Consider the following 11,745-nt stretch of genomic DNA (forward strand, 5'->3'; position numbering starts at 1 on the left):
CATGTCATGGAAACCCTGCCTAATGGTAGCAACTAGCAAATGATCGAGTTCATCAAGTTGATGATTGCCTGGCCTAGATGACGCTTCTCGTAACCTTCACATCAGTATTGGTTAGAGGCTGACCTTTTCTTTATGATTATTCGATTCAACAGTCCATAAAGTCATTGCAGTCAACCATAATATCAAGGATAGTTTCACATCACAAGCATTATAGATGAACACATATATGACAAGTGCTGCATTTCCTTCACAAATCACAATGGTTTTATGACTTTTGCACGTCTAGGTATGCGAAATGTGTAGATCTTGTTGGTTTTCTTTTTTTCAAATCTCTTCTTGCTTTATCAGTGCAACCTTATTTGGTAGCTTGTTAATATTTAGGAGTATTTGGAAGTCAACTGCATTCAAGTTGAACTTGGTAGGTGTATAAAATTCTCATGATCAGTTACAAATGACTCATAGTGAACAAAAACATGCAAACTTTGGGTAAGATAACACATTACAGACCTAATTTCTATCCGTGGAGAAGGCTGAATATTTTTCCTTTTTCCTTTTTTTAAATAACTTGAAAAGAGAAAGCAGCAAATAAAAGCAAAGATGGAAATCATACTGGTAGGTGGTTATTGATTACAAAGATTGTACATGCTAGCTAACTACTCTTCAAGGGTTCACTTTCTTTGACCTCAATGGAGGAAAACCAGGGAAGAGCGGTGTAGGTGGCAATGGGATTATTGGAGGAAGGGGAAATGAAGATGCTGGTGGTGGTGGTGAAGGTGTTGGATTTAATCCAGGTACTGGTGGCAAAGTAGGCAAGGGAGGAAGAGGTGGAAGAGGGGGCAGGGGTGTAGGAGGCAATAAACTTGGTGGTGGAGTCGGGGGCTGAAATGGATTTGGGATGAGAGGTGGAGCCGGTGGCTGTAAGGGGTTCGGCAGCAGAGGTGCTGGCTGAAGTGGGTTAGGCGGTAAAGGGAAAGGACCTGGTGGGGGAGTAAGTACTGGTGGAATAATTGGTGGAAAAAACTGTTGTGGTTGTGTCACCAAACCATTTTCCAATTTTTTGTCCTCGTAAGGCCCTATAGGTATGCCCGGGATTGTAGTAGTAGGCGGTAAAGTTGGGAGAGACGGAAGTTTAGGAAGCGGTGGGAGAGATGGGAGTGTAGGGAGTGGTGGAAGGTTAGGCCAATTTGGCATTGAAGGTGTATTTGGATAAGTTGATGTTGCAGGGTTTGGTGTAACAGGTGTATGAATATCTGGTATTGTTGGAATTGTTGGGTATTGTGGGTTAAATAAGTCTTCAAGAGAATTTAACTGGGAATTTGTTACACTTGGTTGTTGATTACATACACCAGGTTGTTTAAAGGGCTTAAAAGTGAAGAAACCAGCAGAAAAGATGTGTTTTCCTCCTTTTTTACCCTTTAGGTGGATCAATGATGAAGTAGCAGTAGAGGCCACTGCACAATATGATTCACTGCTCTTAACCAGCTTCACAATACAACCTTCAATTTTTTTAACATGTTTGCTGACTGAGAAGGGTAATTGCACCTTAAAATTTCCTTGATTATCTGTTTTTACCTCTTGGTAAAATTCTGGTCTCGAGCGCCCTTCTGCACATCTTACTGCAACAGTTGCACCTGTAATACAATATTTCAGAAGCATGTTTGGGTTTTTCTTTTGTTATAGAAAAAACAATTAATTTTAGCTCAATGAATGGAAAGAAACAAATTAGCAGAAACAAACAACCATAGAAAGAGTTGTATACACACACTTAAAGTCTGAAATGGCTGCTTACTACCTAAATAATGCACCTGTCCTGTATTCTTGTCTCCCATGCTACTTGGACAGTTCAATACAACCCAAAACAATGTCTTTTTCCCCTAGCATTTCTTGTTTGGGGGAGTGTAATTTCTGGAGTCGTGTATTATAGAGAATCCTTCTCCACCGAACATGGAAGTAGGGCGGATTTTGGTAAATTCACTAGGTGAGATTCACCCCATTTTTTTTTCTCTTTGTTCGGTGAAAAACAAGTTATTCATTTAGCCTTTTCCTAACTTTTATTACCAAAAAGAAAATGTACACACATAATGAATAGAGTGATTTGCATTCACAAATGCTGCTATTTTGTCAACAAAAACGTTCTAAGTGAAATCTACAAATGCTTAACACGGGATACAGACATACAGTACATGTCCCAACTCCTAAAGCTGAAAAATCACGGATATTATAAAGTCTTGCATTTTGCTGGCTTAACATGAAGTAGGTACATATTTGGGGTGTAATGAAGAGACTAAACAATATAATTGTGAAATAAGCTACATTCAACCCTTGACAAAGCTAAACATCTAGTTAAATTAGATAAAATTACTTGAAAATTTGTCTTTTAAACCCTCAATTCACACCCATACTCATAATTCAATTGTCTTTAGAACATTTGTATACACACAAATTCTTGTATCATCATATGGTTTATGGCTTAACTCATTCAGATCACTATTAGTTCAACAAAAAAACAGTAAAAGTGACTGATACATAGCTCGAATGTTAGTCTATGAATTCACGTTCACAAAACCATAAATAATTGAAAAGTTATACAAGTATCTGAAAGGATATAAATTTAGGGGTCGTTTGGTTCAAGATATGGAATGGAAACAAATAAAGAAGGGAATGGTAAAAAAAATGATTACATTTGTTGGGTGTTTGGTTCAAGCCATGGAATGGAAATGGAATGGTAACCATTACCACCAACTAACGGATTTTGTTACTTGAGGGGGAGGGGAGGTAACAAATTGGGGGACTCCATTACCACCAAGTAATGGTAATGGATTGGTAAGGAGTTGAACCAAACATGAAGAAAAGGTATCAGTAATTGATTTCGTTTCTTGGACCCTAGAAATTGTGAACCAAACGAGCTCTTAAAGTACAATGTAATGAAGATTGCACAAAGAAACATGAATGAAAAAACAATGAACCTGATATGTAATGGCTGCCCTTAGAAAGGTCATCTTGGAAGCAAGTGTCACAAAAAACAGCACCAACTATAACTGCAGAAGGCTTTTTATGATGATGCCTTGCATCTGAAGTGCATGAGACAGTAAGAATAAGTATTACCAAAGATAAAAGCCAACAGTTTCTGAGACCTTCCATCATTGAAGGTAGTTTCTTTTGAAACTTAAGTGTTAAACTGATAATATATGGAACTTCAGAAAGAAGTTTTCAGTAGTATACTATAAATATTCCCTCTACTTGGCCTTTATTATGTTGTATGTAGCTAGTTTATGATAGTATATGTGTTGAGAGGAAAGTTTTTAATTTATATAGAGAATGAACAATCCACTAGTGTCTATTTATGTCATTCATGCTCAGGCCAGTCAACTACAAACTAGATGCTGTTAATGTTCACAGTAAATTTTCTTCTCTTTTTATTCTTTTGCTTTTCTATTTTTCCTATATTTGTTCTTTTTTACACTACCTAAATACTAAAAAAATTATTATCTAGATGCTGTTAATGTTAACAGTAAATTTTCTTCTCTTTTTATTCTTTTTTTTTTTTCTATTTTTCCTATATTTGTTCTTTTTTACACTACCTAAATACTAAAAAAATTATTATCGTAAATCCCAAGTTCGGAGTGTCTTTTTATATTGATTTAAGATTTGAATTATTTCTTAAAAATCTCACCTTCTCTTACTGGTCCAAGCTACTTGTTTAGCACTATAATTTTGCGTTTTATATCTTTGGGGTCTGATTTCTCGTTCTTATTGCTCCTCTAGTTCATTCACATCCACCTAGTTGTCATGGCTAATTAGATCATGACTCGTGGTTTATTTTTTCATATCAAGCGACCTAGTTGTCATGGCTAATTAGATCATGACTTGTGGTTTATTTTTTCATATCAAGCGACATAGTTGTCATGGCTAATTAGATCATGACTCGTGGTTTTTTTTTCATATCAAGTTACTATTGATCAATTTTGAACGGGGACCAATAGGAAGAGTAGCGCGTATCCCCAAACTAGTGACTAACCATAAATAAATCAAAATTGGAATTATTTGATATTTGTATTGTTGTTTCTTTTTTTATTTTTGAGTTTTGGAATTTCACCTTGCCAAAATTTACTGTAAGTTAGTTCTTGTATTGGTGGTGCATATTGAAATAGGTTGAAATCCCAGTTGGTTCACGAGATAAGTTAAGCACCCACACATTTCATGAGCTTTGACTTGGAACTTGTGTGTTGATCAAGCAGTACTAAATACTGATTAAAGTGTGTTGTTTAGTTACCAAAACAAACAAACAAACAAAAAAGACTGATTAATAGAGTAACTAATATTTTCTAGTTTGCAATTTCATACTGAATGCACAGAAAACCACAATATGCGTCATTCGGTAAATATTTGGAATTTTTTGATCTTGATAAATTTAGCATTTTGATTAAGATTATGTTATTATTATACCTCAGAATTTTTTACTAGTCATTTCCAATGCATGATACAGTGAAATGGCTTTTAGAACTGATTTTCTCTCTCGTTAGAGAGCTAGTTGGCGAGTTTTTTTAAGAGCACCATTATGCATAGTCTTAAGCGAGAAGTGAATCGATTATTTAAAATGAAAAATGGAGACTGAAGAAACGATTAGCCTTCTCCACTTTCTGTTGTTTAGGTTTCAACTAATAGTACAAAAGTAGTTTCGTTTTGTTCTGTTTTTGCTGTCTTGATCGAAACAATACAGTAATATGAAATTTGTGACTGCCCATATTTAATTTTGTACGTAGCCAAGTGGATACAAGGTTGCGAGAAACTTTTGTTAGTAACAAAGGTTGTAACCATATAAATTTGGTGATTCTTTTGTAATTGTTAATTTGCAACCATAATTTAGGGTCATAAATAAGGTATATCCTTATATTATTCTAATGATGACTTTCATCTATTTGCGGGAACACGGTCTTATATACTTCATTAGCCACCTACGAAATTATAAAAAAAAAAACTTGAATGGATCGGGTTCATAATGTGCATCGGAAATCATATGATATGATCAGTTTTCGTTTGATATTACCCGTTTTTGTTTGAAACAATCACCTTTTATAGTTCTATATAGTCAGTTTTAGTATGATATAGTCTGATTTCATATGATATAGTTGGTCTTTTCTAATATTTAGTATTTGTGTGATAAATTCAGTTTGGATTTACAATTGTGAACTTAGTCCACCCAAGAAATTTTGTAACCTAGATTATATGTTTATTACATCATTTAATTTTTAGTCTTGTAAATTTCAAATATAGCTGCAAGAAACATGTGGGCTCACTCCAAAGTCCAAACAATAAATTAAGAAATTATAATTTCTGAAATCTGAATAAAGAGAAAAACTAGTTTGTAGGTCTGGGCTGTGCCTCGAAAATTTATTATAATTATTATTAATATTTTACTTTAAAATGATATCACCAAATATCATTTGATTCTCTCTAAGTATGAATAGTGTCAAGATTTTAAGTGAGAACGATTAAAAAAAACAGAGAAAGTATTAGTATAGAAGTATAGGTTATTTCCAATTCTATACAATAGGTCGACGTGGAGCATGCTACACAAACTCTCTGTTTTTTTTTTTATGCACAGAAAACATTTGTTTGAACACACCTTAACAAGTTAGCATGATTTACAATAATTTCATAAGATAAGCTTTGGAGGATAGAAAGAAATAGAAATATAAGGTGGATAAGATCCTAGTTTTAGATCAGTGAATTTTCTATCAGAAATTCAGATCATTCTTATCTTCTTTATAGAGAGAAGACAATGCAACCCTAAAAGACACCACCTTTTCATTTTGTTTTTGGTTTTTACTATTGAGAAACAAACCAAAACTTCTTCAATTCTTTGTGGCACTTTCTTATAACTTTTATTGTTTTCAGTGTTTACTGTTTACTGATTAATTTTATTTTGTGGTTGAGACTTCAGGCTCCATAGTACTATCTCAAACACCACCAATTTCATATTGGTAAAATAATATGATACATTCATCAAATATGCACCCATTGTTAGATTTGGGTAGAATTTCCTCCGTTTTTTTTATGACGTTATATTTCTTTTAAATGAAAATATAACAATAGATGCTACATGATATAATTGGATCTCTTTTCATCATAAAAAAAAAATTCATTTATTTTTGTTGTACTTTCAAATGATAATACTAAATACAACTTGGTCTAGTGTTGAAAACTTTAGTATATGATTTTGAGGTCACAGGATCAAAACATATATCATGCAATTTCTAAATTTTTTTATTGCACATGGATTACATGAACTAAAACTCTCTATGGAGAGCGCTATGTGGACAGTTCCTTATTTAGGAACGCCTTTTAATATATTTATATAAATATAGATACTTATAATTTTTCCTTAACAACTATTTTTTTATTCAAAAAGTGGTGGTCCTTTACTTTATTTCTCTAACTTTCTTAACCCTCCCACTTTCTCTATATAGCATGTATAAAAAAATGGAGGAAATATGATTGAGAAAATGTGGGCATTATTTTCAAGCAATTGGTAGAGGTTTGCTCTTAATTGGGATTGTCGTGATCCAAATCGGATTAATCGGAGTTTAGTAGGCTATTTAGTATTGGTTTGTTACTTGATGTAGGTTGATTAGCCAAATTGGTAAAAAAAATAAATTAAGACGAGAGGCAAATGCGAATATGGCACATTTATTTTACGAGATAGCTTATGGTCGAGATTTTATTTTTTTGGTTTAGAGAATTACTAAACATTATGATGTAGATGAGATATTGAGATCTCATCCTAGGTCTTGAGTACCACCATCATAAGACTTTACCAACTAAGCTAGATGACATTTATATTGAGTAGACCTGGCAAAGTTGGTCCTGATCCGAAAATCCGGTCCGAAATATCCGATCCGTGGTCTGATCTGGGTCCGAACGAGACGGTCCGAACCTTGATCCGAATCCGAAACGGTCCCGATCCGGTCCGAATCCCGATCCGAAATAATCTTGATCCGAAACTCATCCGAATCCGAATGATCCGATATAATCTTACCCGATCCGAAACCGATCCGACCTGATCTAAAACTGATCCGACCCGAAGGTAAACTGATCCGAAATTATTGGTTTCGATTAGGCTTTGATTAGAAATACCCGAAACATACACGTTTTTTTATATAAAAAAAATATCATTGGCAAAAGTATTCCATTAATTCCACCATAGTCCGATTCCGATCCGAAATTATAGTCCGAACGATGAGCCAATCCGAAACGATCCGATCCGGTCCGATCCCGGTCCGAATGTAACTTGATCCGAAAACGGTCCGATTTGAATTGGTCCGGTCCGATTCCGATCCGAAATAATAGTCCGAACGATGACCCAATCCGAAACGGTCCGATCCGATCCGATCCCAGTCCGAATGTAACTTGATCCGAAAACGGTCCGATCTGAATTGGTCCGGTCCGAATCCGATCCGATTGGTCCGATTGCCAGGTCTAATATTGAGTAATCGCGAATAACTAAGGCTATGTTCAGTTCACCAGAAATTTTCTGATCTGAACTTATCTGATCTGATCTGATCTGAACTTATTTTTTCTGATCTGATCTGATCTGAACTTATTTTTTCAACAAGATCTTATCTTTTATAAAATATATTATTACTATTATATTATTACTTTGTAAATCATTATTATGCAATACATTATAAGATATTCTTTATAGTGTTACTATTATTATCATTTTATTTCTATTACAACTTTTATACAACTTTTATTATTAATAATAATAATTATTATCATTATTATAAGAACAACAATAATAATTATAATCATAATTATTATTATTACTAAAAATAATTATATAACTCAAGTCATTATTTTATAAGAACACTTATACAATGTTTCACACTTTCCCTTAAAAAAAAGTTTCACACTTGAGAAGTCGGCAAACTAAACTCTTTTTTTTCCATATAAAATAGAACAAGATATACAAACAACTATGACTTGAGCAAAAAATAAATAAATATCGTGCAACTTCAAATAGCTAGAGAGATTTAAATTCGGTAGAAGAGGTATACGAATCTAAATTTATAATTTGTATCTCACACTTAGCTTATTTTGAAATGTAATCCGAACATAGTAGTTTCGTTATCATGAATTTGAGATATCATATTTTATATATTTCTTATTTTTGCGTCAATCTTATGTTCTTAACACGTGGCTTTTAATTTTCTATTATTTAATAACAACAAAATAACTTAATATATAATAACAATGACATTTATAATGGTAACAATAAGATTAATAATAATTACCAATATTAATAATTAATAAGTACAACAACAACAATAATAATAATTCTTTTGAACAAATGTACTAGTAAATAATAATACCCCTTTGTATTTTTTTTATCTTTGTCACTTAGAATCTTGACACTATTCACAATAAGAGATAATCTTTTAGATTTTTCTCAATATATAAGAAAAAATATAGTCATGTGGGGTCTTGTTTGATTCGTCTCAATGAGTACTTTATTAATATTCAATTATTATAATTTTTATTAATATGTAGTGAAAGATATTTAATAATAATAAGTTTTTAAATATAAGCATGATATGATCTGAATTGATCTGATCTGATCTGGTCTGATCTGATCTGATCTGAACTTATTTTTTCTGATCTGATCTGATCTGAACTTATTTTTTCTGATCTGATCTGATCTGATCTGATTAGATCTGAAATAAGCAAAAATAAGGTGAACTGAACATAGCCTAAATGTGCATGGTTTTAGAAAGAAGTGTGCTTGTTATGCATTTCCTTCCTCCGTTCTTTTAAAAATTCAAACATTTGCATTTTCAAATTCGTCGAGCCATAATTTTGACTATTAATAACTTTAGTTATATTTTTATAAAAAAATGTAAATGAGATATTAAAAAACTACACACGAGATGAATCAAATAAGATATCATATGATTGTGTTTATCCTTGTGTTAGATCATTATACATTGTCAAAGTGTAATTTATGAATAGCATAAAAGTCAAAATGTTCCATTTAAAAAAGAACGGAAGAAGTATTAAACATGAAAATGACAACTTATCCAACTTAATCAATCAAGAAACCGAGAAGGCAATACAAAGTACAAAGAAAGGGAAATGCGGAATTCGAAACTATGACCTATCATTCACAACATCTCAATCTTAACCACTAGGCCAAAACATCCTTGGTACCCAGAAAACATATTGATATTTTTGGTCATTAAGGATATTTATGGTTATGCATTTGCTTGTGTTAAATGGAGCAATTATTAAGAATGAAAACTTATTCTATCGAATATCTTAGTTCACGGGTGTCCAGAAAGTCCCCCCACCTTATCTCACAAACTCACGGGTTGAACTTGCTGGCACCACGCAACACCACGGTTTTACGTACTGCTATGTGAATTATGTCTGCTTTCTTAAGATGAGTTTTCTTTTTCTTCTGGTTCATGAACATTCTATAAGTTTGGCCTATGGGAAAACAATCAACACTCATATATTGTTAATTAACACCAACTTTTATAAAACGTCAAGTTTGTCAAAATCAAAGAATTGCCTCTTGTTATTCTATAATTGGATACGACTACAAGTGATGTGATAACTTATAATCAATCATAAATGATAGGTATTGTTTCAATCAGTCCTAAGTAAGAATTCCACTTTTACTGCTTTACATATATATACTCCTCTATTTTTTTTTAGTTATTCCACTTTGACTTTTATATTTAGCCTACTCTTTCAATTGCATATCATAGAAGAGACTCAAATTATGTTGTTGATCATTTAACCAAGAGTGTCCATAAGTTCATATTTTTATGGCATGCTTGCAATATTTTGTCTATGGTTAATTTATTTTTCTTGTTTATGATCGTTTTTGAATTACTCTTTGTTGTATCTCTTTGAAGAGTCCTCATGAAAACCTTTTTGTGGTATTATCTTGGCTTTTGGCCTCCAATACTAAATTCAATCATCGGAAAAACATAATCAATTAATAAGTACAGGAAAAAGTTGATATAATGAATATATCTCTATTATATAAAGGAAGAGGAGAGGGACACCAAAAATATAATTCCTTTTATACCTTAAGTAATAAAATACAAATTCACCCTCTTTTATCATTATATCCTCAATTAACAAAATATTTACATCATTATTGATTTATTGGCTTTCAAAAAACAGAAGAAAAATATATAGTGAACTTTATGAATAATTTTTCGTATATATTATTATATGCAATTGACCTTTTGTTTGTTTTCGCACGCATCGCGTGCATATAGTACTAGTTGAGACAAATTCAACATCTTACATGATAATTGTTAATATTAAAAAAAAAAAAATTGAGTAAAACAACTACATAAAAACAAGAGTATATTTATTTATATTTTTCCAAATACCAAATATTGATTGCATCAGTACTTTTATCTTGAGAAGACAATCCCCATATTTTCTTTTTTATTGACAAAAAATAAGATCGATTTCATCCAAATAAAGTGATAGCATTTATAAATTATCAAGTCGGTATTATCAATATGATTTTAGGAAATTCAGCTACTTTTGTTAGGTTCTACTAAAACGATATACTCACGCAAGTACACCAAAAAAATTCACCTAAACTTTGTAACTTGGAATATTATGAGTTACATATTCTAATATGGACATGACCTTCGTTAATGCGATGAATACAGTATATATTTCCATCAAAATGAAACCGTACATAAAAATATCAATAATGAACATCAGAAGTTCCATGTGTTGCATACTTGCATTGTCGATGACTTGATGTATAATTATTTTTGCATTCTTTTGGCACTCTATCACGTACTTTTGTCAAATGAGCAAAATGTAAAATGTGTAAATATAAAATACGCAATAATATGGGAGAGTGAGCACTATAGAGGCTTTGCCTCATGAGTATTCTTTATATATGAGGACCCAAAACACTTATTAATCTAACTAAAAATCTAGCACAATTAAACTTTTCATAACCTTCGAGCATACTGACACAAAAGACCAAACGACGGAGCCGTGTGAATATGTTCAGTAGGCCTACCGACATGAAGACAACCAAAATTGACTTGTGTGGCTACTTGTAACTTGACCTACCTCCTTCCAAAGAGCCCCATGTTAGAAAACCATTGAACACCCTACATAGCATAGTATAGTCGAAGAATGATGCGTTTATATCAAGCTTATACTAAAAACAAAACCCTCCAATCTCAAAATTACTATAGTAATTTGACATTCCAACCTTCATTCTAACACAAATACTGTTGTCTTGTTCATATCCGGACTTTGTTACATATTTGTCCAGATAAACTACAATGTTATGTTGTTCTTGTGAAAGAATAGGACACTAAAGTCTATCAATCTATTTAATATTATACAGGCAATCATTGCACCCCAGTCTTACTAAAACTAGAGATTTCTGGGGGTAATCTGTAGCGAAACGAAAAAAACAAGTTAGAAATTTACCTGATTATGAAAAGCTCGCAAGCTGATAACACCTGGGCTCTGCTAGTGCTATGTTCCTCGCAAAGCAGCACCTGTAACTTCCTCAAGTGAACAATGAATGATGAGGTGCTCATCATATGATTTCTTCAGTAGTAATGTTAACTGAAAATAGCTTACTAAACACATTTGGCAGATGAACAGGAAATTTTGCAATTGAGTTATAATTCTGTATAATATACGGAGAGATAAAAAGTTATGAAACTTGTCAGAACAAAG

At 32.5% G+C, this 11,745-nt stretch overlaps 1 protein-coding gene across 1 annotated transcript; it reads right to left on the bottom strand.

Moving 5' to 3' along the window:
- Positions 1-462: 462 nt before the first annotated feature.
- LOC104907021 (proline-rich extensin-like protein EPR1) lies at positions 463-3,505 on the bottom strand. The gene is made up of 2 exons (XM_010695872.4): positions 2,967-3,505; positions 463-1,631 (listed from the first exon to the last, which is right to left on the bottom strand). The coding sequence occupies exons 1-2, from the start codon at positions 3,142-3,144 to the stop codon at positions 661-663; spliced, it is 1,149 nt and encodes a 382-aa protein (XP_010694174.2). The 5' UTR covers positions 3,145-3,505; the 3' UTR covers positions 463-660.
- Between the last annotated feature and the right edge of the window lie 8,240 nt (positions 3,506-11,745).

Source organism: Beta vulgaris, chromosome 2 (assembly GCF_026745355.1).
Source record: "Beta vulgaris subsp. vulgaris cultivar EL10 chromosome 2, EL10.2, whole genome shotgun sequence".
NCBI classification, from domain to species: Eukaryota; Viridiplantae; Streptophyta; class Magnoliopsida; order Caryophyllales; family Amaranthaceae; genus Beta; species Beta vulgaris.

Excerpts from the sequence above, each read along its gene's own strand:
- LOC104907021 (XM_010695872.4), bottom strand. The coding sequence starts at position 3,144 with ATGATGGAAGGTCTCAGAAACTGTTGGCTTTTATCTTTGGTAATACTT. Across the intron at positions 1,632-2,966 it reads GGGCAGCCATTACATATCAG|GTGCAACTGTTGCAGTAAGA; the intron begins GTTCATTGTTTT and ends ATTGTATTACAG.